At 51.8% G+C, this 25,209-nt stretch overlaps 1 protein-coding gene across 7 annotated transcripts; it reads right to left on the reverse strand.

Moving 5' to 3' along the window:
• Window positions 1-12: 12 nt before the first annotated feature.
• Window positions 13-25,026, reverse strand: C18H19orf47 (chromosome 18 C19orf47 homolog). Of its 7 annotated transcripts, none has more exons than XM_024978343.2 (10): window positions 24,996-25,026; window positions 19,501-19,552; window positions 15,565-15,652; window positions 15,349-15,463; window positions 13,392-13,473; window positions 10,500-10,637; window positions 8,810-8,959; window positions 7,273-7,343; window positions 5,178-5,529; window positions 13-4,513 (listed from the first exon to the last, which is right to left on the reverse strand). In XM_024978343.2, exons 2-10 carry the CDS (start codon window positions 19,517-19,519, stop codon window positions 4,416-4,418), a joined length of 1,113 nt encoding a protein of 370 aa, XP_024834111.1. In that variant the 5' UTR covers window positions 19,520-19,552; window positions 24,996-25,026; the 3' UTR covers window positions 13-4,415.
• Between the last annotated feature and the right edge of the window lie 183 nt (window positions 25,027-25,209).

Here is a 25,209-nt window from a genome sequence, read left to right on the forward strand (position 1 = left end):
ATTCTTCGGTAGTTTGCTTTTACCACTCAATGTTTTGCTTTATTCATATTAATATGCACAACTTTAGTTTTCATCGAAGTATAATATCCACACTCAATACACAGTACATCCAGGATTGACGTGTAAGTTTTCAAGATGATCTCTCATCCCTCTTCTTACAATGAGACACTGCCTTTCCTGTCTTGAGAGCCACGGCCTGTGGTCCCTCTTGAATCTGGGCAGGCTAGTGACTGTGGCAGAAGTGAAGCAAGGTGACTTCCAATGCTAGGTTAGAAAAGGCAACACACTTTTCCCTGACTCTTAAGAAGAGTGCACTTTGAATCCAGCTGCCATGTTGTAATAAAGCCCAGGTCACATGGAGGAGCCACAGGCAGGCATCCTGGCTGACGGCCCATGCTGAGATATTACCTCAGTACCAGTATTGGCTAACCACCAGACAACTGAGGAGGCTTTCAAGAGGACACCGGCCCAGCCAAGATCTTACACCAAGCACATGAGAGCCCCAAGTTACAACAGTCTAATTGAGCATAGTCAACTCCCCATAACCACAGGAAATGATTACTGATTTAAGCCACCAAGTTTTGAGGTGCTCCACTATGCATTAGGTAACTAGAATATATATGCTACAATCTGCCCATTCTCCAGCTGACGGATATCTGAGTTGTTTCTAAGCTTATGCTACTACAACAGTGATCTTACGAACATTCTGATACTTGCCCTGGATGCATGTGTAAATTTCTCCAGAATGGTAACTGGTGGATTGGTGAATACGTCATCTTCAATTACGCTACAACATATCAAACTGTTGTCCAAAATGCTGATGCCAACTTACATTCCAACAGCAGTCTATGCACTACTACTATCCTACATCTTCCCCAACACTTGAGACTTTAATCTTTTCGCCAGCCCACTGGGCACGAAAGAGTCTTATTGTATACATCCTTTTGTACCTTTGAATTTCGTGTTGTTTGCATGAATTAATGCAAAATAATCTGATAAATATATGCTAATAAATGACTGCTTTTCTGTTTTAAACATGTTTTCTATATTGGGGTTCCATACTAAGATTACTTTTTGTTTTTTGGCCACGCCACATGTCTCTCATTATGCAGCTGCCTAGCCCAGGCTCATCTCCACAGGGGTGGCTGCAGGGTTCCCAGAAGCAGCATAAACAGGCAGGCTCCACATGTGCAAAGACCTCTTAAGCCTAATTAACTTAGCAAAGCACATCCTTTGTACTTCCTGACACCTGGGTGGTGGTCCACATTACCTCTTCACATCCCCTGATCCCCTTCCTCCAGCGGCCTCCAATTGGACGAGCCAAACTGCTCTTAATTCCTTTCTGGAATGGGGTGATACATGTATAAGTAAATCATTTGAAGAATGCCAAGACTTTGGGGGAGAACCCATTGGGATGTGCTGTTGACCCAACGTCAGTGTTTGCACTGAAGTGGTGTCATTGGAGTTCTCCCAATTCACCCCTGAACCCAACCCACCTTTCCCCAAGCAGCACTACTTGTAATGACAAGGAACTGGAAACAACCCGAATCCCCTTCCCTGAAGGACTGGTTGAGTAAGCTAGGCCATTAACATGTATGTGCACATCCGTGCATACTGTGTTCCTCTGGCTATCTGTATGCATGCACGTGTGTGTGTGTGTGTGTGTGTACAGACACATCTCTGGAAGGGTGAGCCAAGACACTGCTAACACTGGTGGCCTCTGAGGAGGGGGCTTGGGAAGAGACTTTTCACTGTGAAGCCTTTGTATCTTGGCATTTTACACTAGGTATATGTAGTCTTTTGGGTTGGCCAAAAATTTCATTCAGGATTTTCCGTGAGATGTTTATGGAAAGGCCAAATGAACTTTTTGGCCAACCCAATACTTATGCTCGAAAATGTTTCAGAGAACCAGAGGAAAAAATAATACACCCCTGTGGGCCACAGCTGTTGGGGCTGGATTGGGAGAATCACCGAATCAAATGGGTGGGACGCTGGGAGGCTGAGGGGTCCAGCTCCGCCCTGTCAGGCAGGCGGTGGTAGGATGGGCACCACCCTCAAGGCCCCCGGCCTTCCAGAGCTGCAAGTGCTCTGGGGTAAGTAACGGGGTAGTGCATACACACAAACAACTCGAGGATACCCAAAACCACTCTCCCAGGACCCTGCCCTCCCCTTTACAAAAAGGGGCCCTGTTTCCAATCTGCAGCTGAGGCAGCGCAGGGCAGAGGCTGAGGGGCGAGGTGCCCGCTCACCTCCCAGCGTCACACCCAGCGCCGCCACCTGCCAGCTGTCTGTCCCCCTCCGCGCCTCTGTCAGGAGCAACCGTGACTCGACTTACCTCACAGCAGGTAAGCTTGTCATGATAAGGGACATGTTTTTATATCATTTTAGTTCCTATTACGCATTAAGAAATTATACTGTGCTCTTAAATTTAGTAACTGAAACCCCGCCAGGCAACCCTGGCAGTTGCTCAAGTTATCCATGAAGTGGAACTCAAGGAAATCGCTAGGAGGGTCTTTAAAGACAAAAAGAAGAGGTGAAGAACCGCAAGGAAAGTGTCTCTGTGTGTGAGCGCCTCCTTGTGGCCCTGACACAAATGGGCGGCCTCTGGGACCTTGACATCACCATCATTTGCTGTCCTTCTGAGGTCTGGCCTGGGCCAGAGGTGGGGGTCTATGGCTCCTCTATCACTGCCCCTCATACTGAAGTCTGGCCCCGCACACCGCAGGCCCAGCGCGTGGGACTCTGCCTGACATGCAGCAGCCTCCCGGCATGACGGCGCCAACAAAATAAAAATAAACAGATGATGGTTTATGAAGACAAAAACAGGTCTGAAATGGGTGACGGTTATACAACAGTGTGAATGCACTTAGAGCCGCTGAAGAGGGCACGTAAGAACGGTTCAAATGGTCAGTGTTGTGTTGAAATGGAAAATGGAAAAAAAAAAACAATGCAAAAAAAAAAAAAGGATGCAGTCTAACCTCATCTTTACCTGCTCTCAGTTCTCCTCCTAACTCCCTGACCACTCCTTGGTAATCTCCTTATCAGAGACTATTCTCTAGGTGGGAAAAGCACCCCCACTCCCTTCTGGGTCCCCTCTTCTCTCTGGGTTCTTCTCCGGCTAGTATCACCAGGCCTGCGGCTGTGAACAAGCCTGTGCCCTGAGTGTTCCCCGCAGGCTGCTTACCTCTCAGTCAACCTGGTGAAACCTGAGTGCCCTTCTGCCCCACCCAGCGCTACAGAACAGCACGTTCCTCTGGATGCTCAAGTCCCCCATCCAGGCGTGATCCAGCCCCTTGTCTTTTCCCAAATGCCAACCCATCTGCAGGGAGAATCCTGCTGCCTCTCTCAAGGCACCCCCAAAGTCCGCCCCTGCCTCTCCTCCCCAGCCCACCACTTCCCCCCAGGCTGCCTCCCTGCCTCCATCCCACCCTCCTGACAACTCCTCACGGTGGCCCCAGCAACCTTCATACAAGGCAACTCCGATCACCACCTGTTAGTCTCAAATCCTCCCAAACTCCTCAACGCTCTCAGGAAGGGGTTCAAATTCCTTAGGCCCATCACTCACTCACTCGGTCACCGGCCACGCTGGTCTCCTCCGTGTCCCCCCGTCCCACCTCGGGGCCTTGCCCTTGCCTGTTTACCCTGCTTGAGCACTCTCCTCCTGAACTTCACATAAACCACCCTACAGGTCACCTCCTCTGAAAGGCCTTCTTGCCCCAAACGTCTAAACAGACCCTGATCATGGGCGCTCATCCTTCCTTCCTACTCTGAGCAGCGTGATCACTTTACCACTTGTCTCTCTGGCTGGCAAGGTCAGCCATGCAGACAGGGACGGGTCTGCTTGGCTCACGGATGGAACCCCAGCCCCTAGAACGGGCCTGGCAGACAGCAGGTACAGCACAGCAGTGAGACGGTGAACAGCCCAGTCCATAGGAACCCACAGCCTCACAGCGGAGCTGTAATCTGGAAAACCTCTCACAGGCAGACTGGCAGAAACAGGGGAAGCCTATGACGAGGAGGGCAGACAGACAGAACCCATAGGGGTGCCTAGAGCAGGAGGAGGTGGCCCAAGTGGATGATGACCATGACTTACTCCTTTCACCTCAGAGCTGGCAGCAGAATCATGGCCTACAGGTGTGCAGGGAGCTGCCCAACTCTCCACGGGCACCCCACCCACCCTATGCTGCGTGTAAAAAACAATCCTGCAACTCATCCTGAACAAGGGGAGGGAAACAGTCTGAAAGTCACAAAAATATATTAAAATAGCTGTTTTCTTCTCTCGGTGTTGGCTTCCCATCTCCGTGCCCCTTACCCGCCGCCCGCCACAGACTTTCAGGGAGAAAAAAGGCCCGGGCGGGTGCCCTGGCTACAGCCCAGGATCTGGGGAGGTCCCTCCAGCCTGGGAGTGAGGGCGGCTAACAGTCTCTACTGGCTCGACGCCACCGCCGACGAGGGCGCCGCTGGGAGGCCGGAGGTGCAGGAGGGTCAGGCAGGACGCAGCGGACAGTCGGGCCTTGCCACGGGGACAGAAAACAGAAAAGAAATGAACAGAGTGAAGATCGGGAGAGAGTGGGGGAGGGCAAAGCAGTCGGGGGGCGGGGGCAGAGGCAGGCGGGCAAGGAAGTCACGGGGTAGGGGACACAGAAGCCCCTCCAGGTGCACCCACTCTGGGGGACAGTGAGGCCCCAGAATGCGGGTTTGAGGCAGCAGATGCTGCTGGGAGAGAGGAAGGGCATGGAGGGGAGAAGAAGGGTCCTTGGCATCGGGAGAGGTAAAGGGGGGGTCCTGCCAAGGCCACAGTCAATAGGCGAGAGCAGAGGACGGAAGGAAGGGAAGCCCCAGAGCGGCAAGGCCGGGCCACAGCGACCTTTCGGACTCAGAACACCCAGGTGGCTCCCTGGAAAGCTCAGGCCAGCGGAACACCTGAGGGGGCGACAAGTCGTCCGGAAGCCGGCAGGGAGGGGCGACGTGCCCTCGCTGAAGACTGACGGAGCCGGGAGTCAGGAAAGGGGCCTGCGCCCCGCCCGCGGGCTAGAAGGTCCTCCGGCCCAGTCTTTTGAATACGCTCACGGTGCCCGCGTGGTCCATCTGGGCACCCAGGCCCTCGGTGGAGCTGCTCCCCCGGGGCCCCACCAGAGTCCTCTTAATGGTGACCTTGACCTCAGCTGAGGACTTACTCTTGGTGCTGGTGACCTGGCTGTCCTGGGCCTCGGGCACGAGGGCAGGCTTGCCCAGTCTCTGGATGATGCTGACTTTGGACAGGGCCTCTGGCTTCCTCTCGGGCGCCGGGCGCGAAGAGAGGGCCAGGCGCCGCAGCGTGGGGGCGGCAGCGGTCGGCGCCGAGCTCGTCGCCTTGGCCTTGACAGTCAGTGCAGGCTGCGGGCTGGCCTTGGCGGGGGCGCGGCCTAGCTTCTTCAGGACCCCGGCGTACTGCAGGACAGAGCTGCTGCTGCTGTCGTTGTCACTGTCCCAAGCCAGATCCTCGTCTGTCTCGGGCGTGGCCCCCAGGCGGCTGAAGACTCCGGTGGGCTGGGGGGTCACAGACAGGACAGGTGAGCCACTCGACCTGTAATCACAGAGCTGCCTCATCCGTGCCTGGCCTCGTGGGGCTCGCACTTGGGAAGTGCACCCCTCGCTGACACACTCGATAGTAGTGAGAGCCAGGAGAGGACAAGTCCAGGGAACTGGGGGAGCCCAGAGGAGACCACTCCCTGCCGAAGTTAGGAGAAGGCACCCTGGAGAAGGGACATCTAGGATGAGATCTGAGAGCTGAGTGAAGAGCAGGAGGGAGAGCGGAGGTGAAAGAAAACTGTCTGCAAAGGTCTATAGAGGACCGACAGAGAAAAGGCGAATTTGGTCAATCACTCCACAAATAATCTCTGAGTCCCAGCTCAGTAACTGGCCCGTATTGGGCAGTGCTGGGGACTCAGTGCTGACCAAGATGGGCCCTGCCCCACTCACAGGGGGCTTACAGTCTAGCGGGGAAGACAGAGCCGGCATCGGACCTCACACAAGTAATTCTCCAGTGATGACAGGACTGCGTGCTTGGGAGGGCAGGGGTGGGGTGGGGGCAGTGGAGAGCTGTGGACAGCAAAGCCTCGTCTCCTCGTTGAGTTCAGGGACACTTTCTTTGAGGCTTTGCTGTTTAAGCAGAGTAAAGTGCACCCTCAAAGTCCCCCAGGCACAAGTAAGAGTCATATTAACGGGGTGCTTGCCCAGCTCTTTCCATGGTGGCATCTTTAAGCCAGGTTATCCTGAGCATTACAATCACGCTCATTTAGGAGATGAGAGAAAGATTTAGGAAATGAGAGAAAAGCCAGAGTGGGTGAGCCCTGGTGAGCAAGCAAGGAGAGGCAGCTGGCAAACTTGGCCAGTGTGAATCTGAGGCGCCGTTTCAAGACGCTCACCAGGGACTCCCCTGGCGGCCCAGCAGTTAGGACTGTGCTTCCACCACCGAGGCTGTTGGTTCAAGCCCTGGTAGGGAAAGTTCCATGTGCCGCTCAGCGCGACCAAAAAAAAAGATGCCGACCAGGCACCAGACAGACCCCGCCACACAGGTATACCTCATGAGTCCTCACAACTACTCTGTGAGGCAGGGACTATACAGAGGAGGAAACTGAGGTGAAATGGTCAAGGCCACGAAGCCAGGCAATGGCAGAGCAGGATTCATGCCAGGCGACTGGCTCAGGCTGCGTCTCCTAACCACATGCCGTGCCTGGAGCCTGCGGGACTGCAAGTGGAGGCAAGATCAGGCTGCATCCTGGGCTGGTGAAAAGCCTCTGAAGGGTTTACAGTGGGCGAGGAGGGCAGAAGGGGCCTGTCCTATGGGTCGTAGGCACTGCTGCTGTGGGGAAGGGGCTGGAGGGCTTCCCCTGGAGCTGCACAGACACCAGCTAGGGGGCCACTGCCCATCCCAATGGGACGAGGCAGCAGACAGGAGACAGATGGTGCCCTCAGACTCAGGATTGCCTGGAACGGGGGCATGGAGCCCCCGATACAGGAGGAGGATGTACTTTGGAGGAAGATTCGAGGCCAGTTAGGGGACATGCTGGTGGGAGGGGTCCCAGGGCACTGTCCAGGGGTCTGCGAGATCCCTGGGGCTAGAAATCGGGAGAGAGATCAGGGTAGCAGACAGACAGGGAGTACAGACAAGGGCGCTGGACTGGAAAGCTACGTGAGACAGGGTGAGGTGTACGCAGGAAGCACCAGGAATGACACTCAGGGAAGACCAAGCTTTGAGAGGCCCCAGGGGCTCCCCCACTTTCCACTCACTTTATTCCCCGTTGTGGTGTCTGCCTTGGTCTCAGCGCCGAGGCGATCAAACACAGATGTCCTGTGGAGACCTGGGAGGGAAGTGAGGTCATTAGCCAACGCCTGGGGGGTGGCCCCTGCAGGCCTAAGCCCGGCTAAGCACTGAGCAAACAGGGAGAGGTCATCATGGCCAGCCCAGACCCCAGGAAGCCCTGGTCCAAGCAGGCGCACGCTGGACCGAGTCAGGTTTTATGTCTATGTTGTCCGCTAACACTGACCTTAACCCCCACACTTCTGGTCAATGTCAAATGTGAGAAGGATCAATTAAAATGGACACTTTCAGTCCTCAGCTCTTGGTACCAATTCAAGAAGTGTCTGTGTGGGAAGAGTTCTCAATCCCTACTGCTTCCTTCCCCTCTTCTGGGGGCCTTGGGCCTCTAAGAGAATCTGAAAAATGGTAAGTGAAAGTGAAGTCACTTAGTCGTGCCCGACTCTTTGTGACCCCATGGACAGTAGCCTGCACCAAGCTCCTCCGTCCATGGGATTTTCAAGGCAAGAGTACTGGAATGGGTTTCCATTTCCTTCTCCCCTCCCTAAATAACAGTTTGAAGAGCCATCAACAGAAGAATGTTCACTAGATTACGATACAGAAGTACTATGGAAACACTGAACAGCCATTAAAAAGAATGAAGCAGATCCATGCGCACTAATGTGAAAAGAGCTCAATAACCTTATACGACAATACATACAGGATGAGACTATGTGTGCTTAAAAAGAAAAAAAAAGCCAAGATGTATGTAAACACACAAACAGATGCATTTGAGTTCATAGACACTGCTCTGGCAAGGTTCACAATATACGTGAGATACAAGTTTGCTTTTACTGCCTCTGCGTCCACTGAATGTTTTTCCATGAGAATACACACAATATTCTAACAGAATGCAGGGCTTCGGCAGGAGTAAAAAATCCACCTGCCAACGCAGGAGACAGAAGACATGAGGGTTCGATTCCTGGGTCAGGAAGATCCCCTGGAGAAGGAAATGGCAATCAGCTCCAGTACTCTTGCCTGGAAAATTTCATGGACAGAGGAGCCTGGTGGGCCACAGTCCACGGGGTCGCAAGGAGTCAGACACAACTGAGCACGAAAGGAATGCTGTAAAGAAGAGCATCTTCATACCACCAGATAAACTCCGGCTCTGGACTGAACCTCAACCTGACCCCTCTGGCTCATCACGATGGTTCCTACTGTTTGGGGCACTGTCCTCAGCCAGGCACAGTCACTGGCTTAGCAGGCAGACCAGCACTGGATCCATGCCACCATCCGGGGAAGAGACGCCCGCTGAGGCGCCAAGGATCCCTGCTATGCTAACTGCAGGACACGAAGGTAGAGGTAGTGACGCGCCCCTCTCTACTATGGCCACCATTGCTGTCCCCGGGGTCCAAGGCCCCCTGGATCCCCCTCAGAGCCTGCTTCTGGGCCAACACCTGTAGAATGTGACCAACCCTGCAAGACGCAGCAAAAGGGAAACACAGCCTCCGCCCCTCCCCAGGCCAGTACCTTTTGCTGCCTGCTGCTGCTCCAGGATCTTCCGGGTCCTGGGGGTGGTGCCTTTGGGCATGTTGATAATGTACTTTCCCTCCATCTCGGCGGTGACCCGGCGCCGCTTGGTGGGAACACTCAGGCTCTCCTCCTCTCGGTGGGCCAGGGCTGTTGGGGGATAGGGGGGATGGTGAGCATCTTCTGGGAGGGAATGTCCACTCAGGGTGGGGGGCTGGACGCCCTGCAAAGGGCACACATGTGCCCTTTATCTCCACACGTTCTCATGACCAGAATCCCTTCTCTTCCCAACCTCCCCTATGGTCACTGACTGAACCACCAAGAAAGTCAGGGGTCTGGGCCCAGTGGGGTTGCAGAAGGCTATGGCTGGCCTCCCAGGCTCTCTGTGGCCCTGACCCTCCCCCTAGCAGGCTCGTCTCCCAGGCCAGCCAGAATACTCTCAGATAGGAAACTGCTGGGTGGTGGACAGGCCATCAAGGTAATGGCTTCACAGGTATGATCATTTGTTAAAAATCATTCAAGCTATGTACTTACAACGTGTGCATTGTGCAAAAGTAAATTACACCTCAACTTAAAAAGATAAACAGAATCTCCTCTACTGTGCTGAAGGAAAGAGAACCATCCATCCCAGGCCCCGCATCTTTTCACTACTTTAGGAATGAATTTTAACTTTCTCGCTCATGGCCCATAAACTGAACAATCAGAAGGAGGAGGAGGCGCTTCCAGACACATGGCCAAAAGGGAGCACCTGTGATGAGGGTGGATGGGGCGTGCTGGGGCTGGGTGCCAGAATAGCCACACCACCTCCCTGGGCCTTGCTTTCCACATGGCCCAAGGTCACTGGGCTGTGAGGGTGGACTCAACAAAGGCAGAAACGCGTGACAGACAGAAGGCGGGCTGGGAAGCCCAAAGGCCATGCCCCACTCCCAGCTCACAAGCTGAGACCTGGAAGAGCAGCGGCCAAGCGTAGAAGAGTCTACGGAGGAGGAGGGCCCTGGGAGAAGGGAATGTTGGGGCAAAGGCCCCACGATGGGAAGGACCCTGGAGGGGAATGGAGGCAGCAGGCAAGACATGAACCCACAGGGCCCAGTAAGGCCACGTGGGAAGATGACTTTACTAAAGGGACAATAGGAAGCCCTGGAGAGTTCTAGATAAGGGTGGGAAAGGATCAGATGGAAAGTTTTAAAGGATCCCTCTGGTGGCTAAGAGGAAAGGTAGCTTCTTTACCTTTGACCCCAGGCATCAAGCACAGGGCCGGGCACCAGTGCGGGGCTCAGTGACCATCTGTTAAAAAAGACTGAACCACCCATAGTCAACAACACTGTACTGTACACTTAAAGTTTCGTGAAGTTTCATGAAGTAGTTGATCTCACGTTAAGTGTTCTCGCCACAACAAAATAAAAATTACACAGACTGAACTGGCCCCTGCGTGAGAACTGCAACGGGCCCACGATGCTCACTGACACCATCTCAAGGGCTTCCAACCGTCCGCGGAGGAGGGTAGGGCCAGCCCTCTTCGATAGATGTGGAAGGCGAGGCCCCCAGAGAGGCCGTGACCGGAACGAGTCTGAACGCTGTGCATACCCCATGGCCTGCACAGCACTTTGCAGCGTCAAGAACACGTCCCCCAATGCCGTCTGCCAACCCACATGGACCTCAGCTCCTCCCGCCCATGCCCACGTCTCCTCACCAGCAGCCTTGGCACTCTTTGCTGCCATCTTGTTGGACACGGTGACAGAGATCTTGGAGGTGCTGGTGTCTGGCCGCCTCGGGGGGGTGCCGGGTGGGGAGTCTCGGTTCAGGCTGTTGGTGATCATTCGGGAGGCGGCTGGCAGGAAGAGGAAAGAGGAGAGTCCAGTGAGACGGGGCCCCGGGAAGGCGGGCAGGCTGGGGAAGGCCACCTTGGGACTGAATGGGCTGTACTGTCAAGACAGGGAGGCCTGGGGAGGGCCTGTATTCCAGAGACTAGTCCAGCCTTCCTGGCTCAGGGGAGCCTTTCCTGAGGCCCAGACCAGATGGTTCTGAGCACCCTTCATCCATCGGTCCTGTGCTGGTCATCCAGCCCTGTGCTAAGTTCTTCCCTCCCCCTCCCCCACAGCCTTGCTTTCCTCCAGGACCTTCCTCCTCCAGAAAGCACACACCTTCTCGGGGTGCCTGCTATCTGTCTATCTGCTGTCTGGCTGGCTCACAGCTCCCCCAGTACCAATGGGCCTGCTCTGTCTCTTCATTCAGGTCTCCTCTCAGACTCAGCCTCCTCAGAGAACACTTCCCTGACTGCCCTCTCAACTGCTACCACTTCTACCCTACACTATTCTTCTTCATAGTCTGTATTACTGCTGGATGCGCGTGCATGCTCAGTCACTTCAGTTGTGTCCGACTCTATGTGATGGACTGTAGCCCGCCAGGCTCCTCAGTCCATGGGATTCTCCAGGCAAGAATACTGGAGTGGGAAGCCATGTCCTCCTACAGGGGATCTTCCCAACCCAGGGATTGAACCCACGTCTCCTGCGACTCCTGCATTGCAGGTGGGTTCTTTACCCACTGAGCCACCAGGGAAGCCCATTACTGCTGGACATTCAAGTACATTTATCTGTCTACTGGCACATTCGCCCATGAGACTGCAAGCCTCAAGAGGAGATATTGTTTGTTGCTGTGTCCTCAGCGCTTCACAGGTCTTCAATAATAAACATCTACTGAAAAGATGAACAGGGTCACCGAACCTCCCAACACCCCTAGCAGACAGGCTCTGCTGCAAACCAACTTTAAAGATGAGGAAACTGGGGGGACTCAGGGAGAAGGGTCACCCAGCAGGAGCCCTGGGCAATGTAGGTATGCCTTCAGCTGGGTTGGGACAAGAAAAGAGGTGACCTCCCTTGGAGGTGGGGAGCAGTTTCGGATACCCCTTCTCCTGCTCCACAGGAGAAGGGGTGTCTCAGGTTGCAAGATGGGCTACAGAGAGCAGACTGGAGGGCCAGCTCTAGCCTGGGAAGGGGAGGCCAGTTCTAGCCTGCTCCAGGAGCAGCTGCTGCTAGCTTCAGGGGTGGGTTTCCTGAGCTTCTGGGGGAGCTCGCAGGGGAGGGGGCAGGGGGGTCTTCATGCTACCACTCCTTGCCCAATAGGCCTAGGAATACCCCCCACAATGGCTTTCAGACTTTGCTACTTTGTCCTACCCCCCCCCAAAAGTTCTCTCTTCCTGCAGTGTGCTACCTCTCAAAGCCTCCTGAAATCCTTCATGTGACCCTCAGCACAAGATTATAATTTCCTATTGCTTGGTTGTTTTTAACTATAACTACAGTATACAGAAAAATACATCAAAGCTACACAGACCATTTAACATCAATTCCCATAAACCAGGACTTTCCCAGTGGTCTAGTGGTTAAGAGTGGCTTCCACTGTAGGGGTCATGGGTTTGATCCCTTCTCAGGGAACTAAGGGTGGGTGTGTGCTTGTGTGTGTAACTTAAATGAATTACTTTGCTGCACACCTGAAACTAACACAACACTGTAAATCAAGTACATTTCAACAAAAATTTTTTAAAAACCTTGGGTCAGAAGATCAGTTCTTCATTATCAGTAAGTGCACATTTAAAGTACTAAATTTGAAGTACTAAATTTTGCAAAAGGTGACCTCTTACTCTGAAAAGATTTCAACTACTTTGAAATAAAATTTTTTTTTAAATGTGTGTTTATATCAGTTTGGGGGAAGCCTGTTAAGCAGCAAAGGCTAATCAATATGTACGTATGTATGTATGTCAAATTTTTCAAGTGTCACACTGCTAAAAAATTAGAAGTATAAACACAGTTGATTCTTATCATTCAGATTCTGTATTTATAAATTGGCATATTTACAAATTTATTCATAACCTCAAAACCAATACTTGTGGGTTTCTGTGGTCATTTACAGACAGGCACAGAGAGGCAAAAAACCTGAGCTGCCTAAAGCATGTTCCCAACCGAGGTCAAACAAGGCGACGCACTGCCCTCCTGCTCACATAGTAAACAGGTCTATTCAGTGCTCCCATCTATTCCCGGTCTCCTCAGCCTTATTTTCACATCTTTGTGTTTTTGTTAGTGATTCTGCTGTTTAAAGTGGTCCCCAAGCTTGGTGATAAGATGCTGTGTAGTGTCCTAAGTTCAAGAAGGCGGGGATGTGCTTTATGGAAAAAATATGTGTGTTGGATAAGCTTCATTCAGGCATGAGTTTTAGTGCTGTGGGCTGTGAGCTCACTGTCAATGAATCAACAATATATTAAATAAGGTCTTTTAAAACAGAAACACACATAAAATAAGGTTGTATATTGGTCAGATGATGAAGATGTTGTGACCAGAAGCTTGCAGGAACCTGACCCCACATTTCCCTGGGAGCGGTGACCAGTAGTCACTGACTCAGTGCTCCCAGTGGCTTTGCAGAATGGAACGACCACAAATGAAAACTGACCGTATGCAGTCACTCACCACCTCATCTATCCCTAAGAGAGGAGAGCCTCGGATGGCCTTGCTTCCACCTCTGCAAAGTCCAGGTGTGTCCCCTTCACTACAGAGCATAGGAATGAAGGAAAGAGGCCTCAACAGACAGGACTCACCGCTAGAGGCACCTCGACGAATCTCGCTTGGGAGGGGGCTGGGGCTGCAGGGCACCGACTCAGTGGCAGCTTTGCACATATCCTGTAAAGAAAACAGGTGCCTGGAGTTACCATGGGGATGGGATATGAGGTGGAGGAAAAGGGGACCCAGATATCTGAGCAAAACTGGGGGGGATCAGAGCCTGAGCTGTTAGAGAAGAGATTTCAAAACATTTCACTCCTACTTGCAAGTTTTAAGTCGTTTCAGTCATATCCAACTCTTTGTGACCCTATGGACTGTAGCCCACCAGGCTCCTCATTTCATTGGAATTCTCCAGGCAAGAATACTGGAGTGAGTTGCCATGCCCTTCTCCAGGGAATCCTCCTGACCCAGGGATTGAATCCATGTCTCTTTCGTCTCCTGCATTGGCAGGCAGGTTCTCTACCACTAGCACCACTTGGGAAGCCCAACTTATAAAAAAGCACCAGACAAAGCCAAACCGAGGGACACGCTACAGAACAGCTGAGCAGTACTCTCCAAAACCGTGAAGGTCTAAAACTCGGCAAGAGCAGGAAACTGACCCAAGTCAAAAGAGACTGAGGAGACACATGGAGTAAATGCCACGTGGTATCCCAGAGGAGAAAAAACAGTGGAAAAACGGGAGAAACCCAGAGAGTCCGTAGATTAGTTAATACCAGCATGTGCACATGCGGTCGCTCAGTAGTGTCTGACTCTCTGCGACCCCATGGACTGTAGCTCACCAGGCTCCTCTGTCCTTGGAATCTTCCAGGCAAGAACACTGGAGTGGGTTGCTATTTCCTTCTCCAGGGGATCTTCTGACCCAGAGATCGAACTCACGTCTCCTGCACTGGCAGGTGGGTTCTTTACCAACTGTACCACCTGGGAAGCCCGGTAACAGCATAGTAATGTTTCTTTCTTAGTTTTGACAAATGTGTCATGGCTATGTAACTTGTTAACATTAGGGGAAGCTGGGAGAAGGAAATACAGAAACTTTGTGCACTACTGTTGCAACTTTTCTACAAATCCAAAATCAGTCTCAAATTTAAAAGCTTAAAGAAAAGAACACATTTTGCTCTGTGACCTCTGGGATAACTCAGACAACATCCCTGGCTTGAGAAAGCCCTTGCTGCAGGGTCCTGTCCAGGATGATAGGCAGATGAAAGCCCGGCCCTGGAATGCAGAAAGCCTCTAAAATTAATGAGAAAAATCCCAGTGACCACCATGTGGTAAGTGGAGTGCTTGAGAGCGCAGCCTCTGCAGTAAGCCTCCCTTACTGGAGGAAGGAGTCAGTAAGCTGGTAATGTGTATAAAGGATGAAGACAGGGACTGGCAGGCCATGGCAAGAGCCTGGAAGTGCTAATGATCACAGCTAAAGCAACTCTTCACTACAGGCCTGGCACTTGGTGCCATATACACTATCTGGTAGACGGCCACAGAGGCACCATTCAGAAAGGGTGAGTGCAAGGCCTGTTTCAGTGACGGGGGGAGGTGAAATCACTAGTCCAAGGTCACTGTCAACAGAAAGCCCAAGAACCAAACCACCATGCTATTGGCCAAGTCACCAACTGTGTCCCACCTTGGAAGCTCCTATTTTGGTGACAGAGAAGAGTCACAGTAAGAATAACTATGATGAGGGAAGGAAAAACTAACAGTAATAATAATAATACTTACAGAGCGCCCTTAACGAGCCCCTGCTGTGTACACTGTGCTAGGGCTTTATGTAGCTTAATACTTACAATCCCCCTGCAAAACAGGTTTGCCTATGTGTATTCTACAAGTGGAGAAAGTAAGGTTCAGAGAGGTTAGGCAATGTGCCCCATGTCACACAGCAAGCAGTGGAACCAACCTTGGAGTCCAAGTATGCCTACCTTTGCTTCCAAGCCTCCGATTGGTTCTACCACCATGCCTCCATCCCACCCTAAACCCAGAAACAGAAGCGTGGAGCAGAGCGCCCACCTGGCGGTGCACCACCTTGGCATGCTTGAGGATGGCAATGATGTCGCCCACCACAGTCACGCCCAGCTCATTCATGATCTCCTTGTTGAGGTCCAGCAGCATGCTCTTCTGGATTCTGCAGGGAAGGGTCACAAGTGAGTTGGGGTGGGTGGGCTGGCCTGTTCCCTAACTCCCCTCCTTTCCCCAAGGTCAGCCCTGTCCCCTCAGCAGCCTTACCTATTATCCACAAACATCACGGCATAATTGACAGCAGGTCCTGGAGGAATGCCAGCTTCCTTAAAGAACTGGATCCACTCAGAAGTGGCTGAGGGCGTGGAGGTGTAGACAGGGCTTATTATTCACATGATTCTCCTTAGAGAACAGCAGCAGCAAAACCACAACAGCAGCAGCTCCCATAAATTAAATGCTTATCAAATGCCAGGCCCTGAGCACGCCACGTAGACGACGAAACTAAGCTGGCCTGCCAGCTCTGTGAATTCAGCACTGACACCTCCACTTGGCCAAGGAGGAAACTGAGGCAGGGAGAGGCTGGACGCCCGGCCCCAGGCCACACTGCTAACAAGAAGCAGACTCCCCAAGCCCCTGTGCTCCTGGACTGCCCTTCTCCTCACAACTTTGCCCTGCCTGGAGCATGACGACCCCCAGCAACCATTGTCCCCCAGGCTTGGCCAATGACTGGGGGCGGGGGGAGTCAGGACTCTGGGTTCTCCACCCAGGTCTCCATCAGCACATGCAGGCCCAGAGCGTGACAGGATCCACAGGTGGGCGGAAAGAAGGTTTGCACAGCTGGCCTCTGGGTGTCAGCAAGCATCTCCGCTACAACACACACACACACACACACACAGGAGCAGCCCAGCCTCAGAAAGGAGGTCATGAGCACAGGCTTTGGAGTGTGGGTTGGAATCCTGGCTTTGCCATCTCCCAGAAAAAGGACTCTGGGGAAGGTAGCACTTGGTGCTCGGTCTCCTCTGGGGTCATACATTCCACAAGCGTGTACTCAGCAGTTGGCACACACCGGGTCCCGCTCTAGGCACTGGGGATACTGCAGGGCTCAGAGTCCCTTCCCTCAGGGAGCAGACACTCTGTTAGTAAGAGCGCTGACATCCTGGGTCATCGTGCAGACTACAGAGGACACAGAAAGGGCTTGAAATGGCACAAGGCCCAGAGGATGTCCTCCCCCACAGCAGCCGTGATGGTGACAGTGATGGTGATGATGCCCCCACTACACGGGGAGCCTAGACCAGGCAGACTCCATTCACGCAACTTCACTGTTTCCAAAGTTCTTTCTTGGCCTCTTGGGTGTGACCTTCAAAATGACCCTGACCACTCAGGCCAGGTGTCAGAGAAGATCATTGGTTCCAAGTAGAATTTTTTTTCTCACATTTTAGTATCTCGGAAACTAGGCTTTACCTCACGATTGATAGTGTGCCACAATCTAATTAGCAACATTTTTTTTTAAAAAGTCTTTCTCATGGTATATAATGGTACATCCAAAACTCCACGCTATTTTTTAAAAAGGAGAAATTTGGAGTTACTATGCCCATTTTGCTGATAAGACAACTGAGGCTCAGAGCAGGGCAAGTGACACAGTCTGGATGAGACGCTGCATGGAGGGCGGTGGGGATCTCAGGTGCATCCTCTCCCGAGGAGGCCCCTGCCCACCCAGCACAGACCAGTCTCCCCAGGCCTGTGGCAAGTGAGGTGCTCACAGCCTCAGGACTTCTACCAGCCCCGAGGAAAGGATGGACTTTTTTCTTCTTTGCACAAGCACTTTCCATCTGTCAAGACATGCGGGCGCGGGGGGCGGCCTTGGGCTCCTTTAGACAAGCAGGCAGCTTGTCTAAACATCAAAAACTACCAAGTAATAGTTCCATTTACGTGAAATGTCCAGAAGTGGTAAATCTGTGGCGATCTATAGGGACAGAAAATAGAATAGCAGCTGCCAGGGACCGGGGTGGGAGAGCAGGGGGGCGGGGGGAGTGACTGCTAATGGATATTTGGGAACTGGGGGGAATGAGGAAAATACTTTGAAATTGATTGTGGTGATGGACGCACAAGTCTACAAACACAGATTTTAAAAACCACTGGACTTCCCTGGTGGTCCAGTAGTTAAGAATCTGCCGTCAACGCAGGGGACACCTATTCGATCCCTGGTCTGGGAAGATTCCACATGCCATGGAGCACCTAAGCCCGTGGACCACAACTACTGAGCCTGTGCTCCAGAGCCTGCGAACCGCACCTACTGAAAGCACGTGCCCTGCAGCCCGTTCTCCACAACAAGAGAGCAGCCCCCACTCCCAGCACCTGGAGAAAGCCCACAAGACCACAGCCAAAAAAGGAAAAAAACAAACCCGATGAGTTGTACGAAATGTGAACTGTATCTCAACTAAGCTGTTACTAGGGGAAAAGGAAACACCACACAGGTTGGAGGCAGCCAGTTGCCTGAAGCAAAGTCCAGGAGCTGCAAGAGACCCGTGTCCGGCCCTCACCATCATTTTGTGTCCTATGAAGGAGGAAGACCTGCTGCCAGTTAAATGGTCATAAGCACCAGCTCTAAGAACCCCCGTTTCAGAAATATTAATACAGGCCACAATGCGTATCTGGGACTCAAACGGGTGGCTTGCTGTTCACACCAGAAGACAGGCACTAGAATACTCCTAGCAGCTAGTTTCACAGTCCAGAAACAGTACCCACTGACAACAGCACCAACAAAGAAACGATGACCGAGCGCTCACACAGTCAGGACTATGGAGCAGTGTAAAGCAAGAACTACGGGGAATTCCCTGGCAGTGCGGGGGTTAAGACTTCCCCTTCCACTGCAGGGGATGCCAAACAGACCCCTGGTCAGGGAGCTGGGTTCCCACATGCCTCCTGGCCAAAAAAAGGAAACATTAAAACAGAAGCAACACTGTAACACGTTTTTTAAAAAAAGGAAAGAACTACAGCTACCCACAGCACCAGAAATGACTCTCTGGCATCATGCTGGGCAACAGTAGCCAGACGCAAAAGAACACAAGGCAGGGCAGGACTTCCTTCTTGTAAATTCAAAACCAAGTCTGTAGGAACGTTTTCATTAGTGGTACAAGATAAAGAAAGGTAAGGAGAGAAGATCGCGGTAGATTCCATCTGAAGGAGGGAGGTGGTGTGACTGGGGTGGAGCCTCGAGGCGGGCAGGCAATATTCTAGTTCTCCACCTGGATGGTTAGATGGGTGGAGGCTTTTTTAAAACCTTTCTTATTGAACTATAAGGTATACTCACAAAATTGCACACAAGTCGATAGATTTTCATAAACCAACACACCCATGTAACCAGCACCCAGATCAAGAAGTAAAACATTTCCAACATTCTAGAAGCATTCCCCCGGCCTCCCATTCCCTAGGGAGTCACTTCTCCCTGCCTCCCAAGGGCAATAAACACCTTCTAGCTGCACAGTGATTGTGCCTGCTTCTGCGTTTTATTATTTTGACCATGTTGTGCAGCATGTGGTGATCTTAGTTCCCTGACCAGGGGTCAAATCCACGCTGTCTATATTGCAAGTGCAGTCGTAACCACTGGACCACCAGGGAAGTCCCTTCCTGTGCTTTTTGTCAGTGGAATCAAAAAGGATGTACTCAGACGTTTGCTTTCTAATTGCTCTCATGATCACACAAATATGTTTTACGTACTTCTCTATATGTTCAAATGTCCAAAAATTTTAAAGCGACTAGCTAATAATCTCTGTGCTTTGGCAATCCCCAAGTACAAAGTTTAAAGAGAATGTTGATAAAGCTCATGAGAATAGTAACAGCTAACATTTGTTGAGAACTAGGCCCAAGGCTTTACACGCAATCACCTCCTTAATACTTAAACAACATCCCAGGATGTTACGATCTCCATTTTACAGGTAAGAAAATCAAGGCTCTGAGAGGTCATGTGGGTGACCTGCTGGACTTCAGAACCCAAGTTCTTTCTGGCCATAGTATGTTGTCAGGCGGCCAGGATAGCAGAGAGGAGGCGGTCGGCCCTGAGCAGGCCTGGCCCTGCCCCCAGGTTCCTCAGAGCACAGCTGTTCCTGCCAGTGACTGGCCCTCCCTCCCCAACCCGGCCCCCCAGTTAAGGTCACACCTCAAAAAGGGGGAGAGGGGAGAGAGGGCCCTTGAGAGAAGACTCACCCATAGTCACCGAGACCATTGTCTCCCGGGCCTTCACGCCGCTCCCTGGAGCCTGAAAGAGAGGACAAGGGGAGAGTGCTCATGAGCCACCGCCGGCTAAGTGTCTGTCCGTCTCTTGCTGCCTGTCTGTCTGCCTGCCAGAAGAGAGTTCCTGGGCTGGGGGCTCACAGCCCAGGAATAGCCTGGACAGCTGGCAGGAAGTCAGCCTGGGGCAGAGCTGTCACTGCAAAGATCACTCCTGCCTGGGACAAGGCCCAGGGACAGCAAATGTCCACAGCTCCATCCCTACACACCTCCCAAGTTTCTGGCTGGAAAAGACAGGGACAGAAAAAAGACCCTCCCTGGCCCAAGACCTTAACCATAAATACTCATTCATTCATTCGAAAACTCTCTCCTGAAAACCTACTGGGTATGAGGTACTGTTCTAGGGGTCGGGAATACAGAGGTGAACAAAAACCCAGAGCCTGGCCTCTACGTGGTGACACGGTTAAGAGACAGAAAATAACAAGCAAACCAGCTGACAGTGTCGTGTGTCAGAAAGCCTTCAGTGTCATGAAGAAAACATGGAGGGCCCAGGAAGGGAGGGCTTCTAAATAGGTGGTCGGGGAAGGGCTCTCTCTTTTTTTTTTTTTTAGTTTCTTAAAAAAACTTTTTGGCCCCACCATGCAGCACGCGAGATCTTAGTTTCCAGACCAGGGATCGAACCCATGCCCCCTGCAGTGGAAATGCAAAGTCTTATCCACTGGACCGCCAGGGAAGTCCCCAGGAGGAGCTCTCCAAAGTGACGTTTAAGAGACCAAAGGAGGTGGAGGAGTGAGCCATGCAGTTTTAGAGAGGAAGAGTGTTCCAGGAGAAGGTACAGGAAGTTCAGGGCCCTGAGCCACAAGCCCATCTGGCATGTCCGTGGGGCAGCCAGGAGCCCGCAGGCACCATACCATAGAGGGAGCGAGGGGTGAGAGCAGCCAGGGACAAAGAGGCGGGGCTCCACTCAGGAGGGGCCCCAGGGCAGAAACGCAAAACCAGTTTTTACTTGGGTAAGGTCAGCGGGTGCCAGAGACACATGACATATGAGTACCAATGGAGACCTTCTCCTGCATGTGAACAGCAGTGCTGAAACAGAACTAAAAGAAACCATTTCCTTACCTGATCCGCCACTACTGACTCCAGGACCCCCTGTGTCCCACACTGCCCTGCCCTGGCCGTCCTCTCCCCCTACGCTTCTCCCCTGCACTCATGCCAGCCCCCAGTTCTGACTCATGTCCCCCACCCCTCCACCACCTACAGGGTGCAGGAGGCCCACTGTCCAGCCCCTTTCTGTGGACCATCACCGACCCCCTCCTACCCACTATTTTGATGGTATCGCAGTGATGGTACTCTGGGGGACTTCCCTGGTGATCTAGTGATTTAGACTCCACCTTCCAAAGCAGGGGACGTGGGCTTGATCCCTGGTCGAGGAACAAAGATCTCACGTGCTACTGGGCAACTAAACCCGAGTGCCAGGGGCAACTAAACCAGAATGCCACAACTAGAAAGGCCTGCACACCATAAGGAAGAGCCTGAGCAGCCAAAAAAAAAAAAAAAAAGTCAGGGGGAGGGTGCTTCCCTGGTAGCTCAGTAGTAAAGAATCCGCCTGCCAATGCAGGAGACATGGGTTTGATCCCTGATCCACGAAGATTCCACATGTCTCGGAGCAACTAAGCCTGTGCACCACAACTATTTAGCCTATGCTCTGGAGCCCAGAAATCACTACAGAACCCACGCACCCTAGACCCTGTGCTCCGCAACAAGAGAAGGCACTGCAATGAGAAGCCTGTGTACCACAACTAAAGAGTAGCCCCCGCGCATCGCAACTAGAAAAAGCCTTGTGCAGCAACAAAGACCCAGCACGGCAAAAACCAAAAGTACATAAATAAATAAAATTATTTGAAAAAGTAAGGACTCTGGAACCAGACTTGCAGGGTTCAAATTTGGCTCTACCACTCACTAGCTGTGTGACCTTGCCAAGCAACTTCACCAGTCGGGCCTCGGTGTCCCCATCTGTACACCAGGATGGTGCACACATGACTCCCCCAGAGGACTGCTGTGGGGCTAGATCAGTGTCTATGCGCAAAGGACCTGAGAGTGCCTGCTGCATGCTAAGTCCTCTAGAGGTGCTGGCTCTTCTTGCCCCCCAGGCCTCCCATTCCAGCCTTCCCTCCAACACCCAAGGGCTTTGCCGGCTACCCACTCTTCACACAGAAATGTCACCTGTGCCTTGCATGCTTGTTTCTCCTGTCCTCCTAGCATGCTCTCCATCACTCTGCATGGCTGCCACCTGCTTTGTGACGTCTTCCCAAAGTCCCCAGGGTGATGCTCTCTCCTCCACCCTCAACAAGGATGAGGAACATGACCACAGGCATCACTTGATCCCGTACTTGGCTCCTAAGATGCCCTTTCCCTTTGGGATGTTACCACTGGACAAGGACAACACAACCAGCATCTCTCAAAGAGCTAGGCCTGAAGGAGGCTTCAGTAAGCCAGACGGAACAACACTACACAGAGCAAGCACTAACTATGCACCAGGAATGGTGCCAGGCATCACGCCGACGCCTCACAACCTCCTCATGAGTGAGGACTATCATTAGCCACATTTTAATCAATGAGAAAAAAAAAAAAAACTGACTCATTGGGGTGCAGTCATTTGCCAAATGCCACATCAAGCCAGAGCTTTACTGGGATTCAAAAACAAAAACAAGTTATCCCTGATTCCAGTGCCCATGCAGCAGCTCTTGATGAGCGTTCACGTGCCTAACATTGCTGATGAACACACCTCAGAGCCTCTTCACCACCACCTGCGGTAGAAAGTAAAAACAGTCTCCAAGTTTCAGGGGACAGTGGCAGGCCTGAGGCCATACAGCAAGCAACTGAGGGGCCAGGATGTGAACCCAAGTCAGTCCACTGGTCAAGGGATTACTATGAGCTGGGCATTGAGGTCTGTCTTAGCAAAGTTTCAGTTAATACTTACTAGAAGCCTTTAGGTACTGGTATCCTCCCTGGTGGCTCAGTGGTAAAGAATCTGCCTGCAATGCAGGAGACTCAGGTTCGATCCCTGGGTTGGGAAGATCCTCTGGAGGAGGAAATGGCAACCCACTCTAGTATTCTTGCTTGGGAAATCCCACGGACAGAGGAGCTTGGCAGGCTACAATCTGTGGGGTCACAAGAGTCAGACATGACTGAGCAACTGAACAATAGCAACATCTTCCCACTACAGCTGCAGAATTCCCCGTTAGACTCAATTTTCTCTCTCCACCATTAAAAACCTATCTCCCACGCTGACTTTCTGAACAGCGAAAATTATATAATAGAAAAATGACAGCTCCCCAAAATTCAAGTAATTACCATGCACCAGACTCCCTATGCTCAGCCCTTAGAAGGCCTGCCTCCAAAGCTCAATCTTACCACTTCCTAACCCTGACACTGGAAAAGACTCTGATGCTGGGAGGGATTGGGGGCAGGAGGAGAAAGGGACGACAGAGGATGAGATGGCTGGATGGCATCACTGACTCGATGGACTTGAGTCTGGGTGAACTCCGGGAGTTGGTGATGGACAGGGAGGCCTGGCGTGCTGCGATTCATGGGGTCGCAAAGAGTCGGACACGACTGAGCGACTGAACTGAACTGAACCCTAACTCTGAGGCAAGTGGTTTAACCTTTCTGGATCGCACTTCCTTCAATTGTAAAATAAGAATGATAGGAGTTATTGTACATCAACTATACTCAAAAAAAAAAAAAGGATAGGCGTATCTATTTTTAAAGTGCTTAGTGGGGTTAAGCGTTCCTAAATGCCAAGCTGTTAGAACGATGCTCAGTAGGTTTTGTACATGGGCATTAAATAAAATAAGTACATCTTCAGTGAGTCAGGAAAAGGGTAGGACAGTGACTAAGCCAAGACCATCATATGCCAAGTGTGAGCTGAAAACAGAGTATAACTTGACAGGATCCATGAGACCTGACAGCATGGAATCACAAAAATACAAGTCATTCATTTTTCAATTCTTTCCTTTTCTATCTACAATGTAATAAACCATTCTGCTTCCACTGGAGTTCAGGCTAAGTCCTCCTTTTCACAGCCAAGCAATGCTAGTTTTTCATTAGAAAAGCAAAACAAATTTTCCTTCTCAAATGAACTGACTGGAGAAAAATGAATCAGTGGTTTCAAAGAAAAAGGAAAGCCTAATACTATGGGATTCAGCAAAATATGACAAATAGTAAGTGGCAGGATGTCGACTGCCTAGCTGCAGATTCGAAGTCTTTCCTATCACGAAGGAAAGTGAAGGAAAGCTGAAGTTGCTGAGCTTCTCCCTCTTCTCTACTTCCTTGCTAGTCTCATCTACACCACTGACTCTTGGAATCATTATGTCGTTATTGTTTAGTCCCTAATTCATGTCTGACTCTCTGCGACCCCACAGACATCAGCGCACCAGGCTTCCCTGCCCTTCACTATCTCCTGTAGTTTGCTCAGATTTATGTCCATTGAGTTGGTGATGCTATCAAACTACCTCATCTTCTGCCGCCCTCTTCTCCTTTTGCCTTCAATCTTTCCCAGCATCAGAGTCTTTTTCAATGAGTTGGCTCTTCACATCAGGTGGCCAAAGTATTGGAGCTTCAGCGTTAGCATCAGACCTTCCAATGAATATTCAGAGTTGATATCTTTGCAATCCAAGCGACTCTCAAGAGTTTTCTCCAGCACCACAACTGGAAGGTATCAATTCTTCAGCGCTCAGCCTCTTTTATGGTCCAACACTCACACCCATATATATGGCTACTGAAAAAACCATAGCTTTGACTATAGGGACCTAAACACCTAATGGGTGTCTGCTATGACCAGTATTATTATTATCGTCCGGATCTATTTATTGAGCTCCTGCTCTACACCATCAGGCCCTATGCTGAGGACTTTACACGCATTTTTCATCACCATCCTCACAATAACTCTATGATATAATGAAGGGATTATTAGCCTTCATCCTATAGACGAGGAAAACGAAGTTCAGATAAGGGAAGGCACAAGTCCGCTACCACAAACTGTAGCTTAGGACTTGAAATCTGTTGGCTCCCAATTTCACGCACCCACACCCTGATCTTCCGTATCAAACACAAACATCATCAACAATACTAACAATAACAGTATAGCAAAGAAGTGTGCAGTGTGCCAGGCGCTGAGCTAGGGCTCCGACAAGCACAAGCTGACTTCTCACTCTCAACCCATAAAGAGGATGCTATAGTCACATCCTGACCCCCATTCTACAGAGCAGGAAACTGAGATTCAGAGAAAGAAACCGCTTGTCCAGAGTCGCACGGCGGCGCCAGGACTGACTCCGGAATCCCGGGGCGCCATTCATCTCCACCGCATCCAACCCATATCCACCACCCCTGGCCCGCGCCTCACCTGGCCCTCGGGGCCCGCGCCCCCTCGCGCCTCCCGCCCTCCCGGCGGCGCCAACTGTCAGACCCACCTCCCTCGGCCCGGCTGCCCGCCCCGGAAGCACCGTTCTCGCCGCCGGAAGACGGGCTTACCCGCCCGCGGCCGCTCTAGCCCACGGGAGAGTCACCAGCGAGAGCGCTAGGGCAACCATCACGTGACTATCCGCAGTCTCCCAGGCGCTTCCCCCGCCCGGCGCTAGCGAGGAGCGCGGCCAATGAGAAAAGCATTGCTTGGCCCCCGCGGGT

Source organism: Bos taurus, chromosome 18, assembly GCF_002263795.3.
Source record: "Bos taurus isolate L1 Dominette 01449 registration number 42190680 breed Hereford chromosome 18, ARS-UCD2.0, whole genome shotgun sequence".
NCBI classification, from domain to species: Eukaryota; Metazoa; Chordata; class Mammalia; order Artiodactyla; family Bovidae; genus Bos; species Bos taurus.

Coding starts and splice junctions, on each gene's coding strand:
- C18H19orf47 (XM_010814767.4), bottom strand. Junction 15,464..15,564: donor GTGATGTTTGTGGATAATAG/GTAAGGCTGCTG, acceptor CCTTCCCTGCAG/AATCCAGAAGAGCATGCTGC. Junction 13,474..15,348: donor CCAAGGTGGTGCACCGCCAG/GTGGGCGCTCTG, acceptor TTTTCTTTACAG/GATATGTGCAAAGCTGCCAC.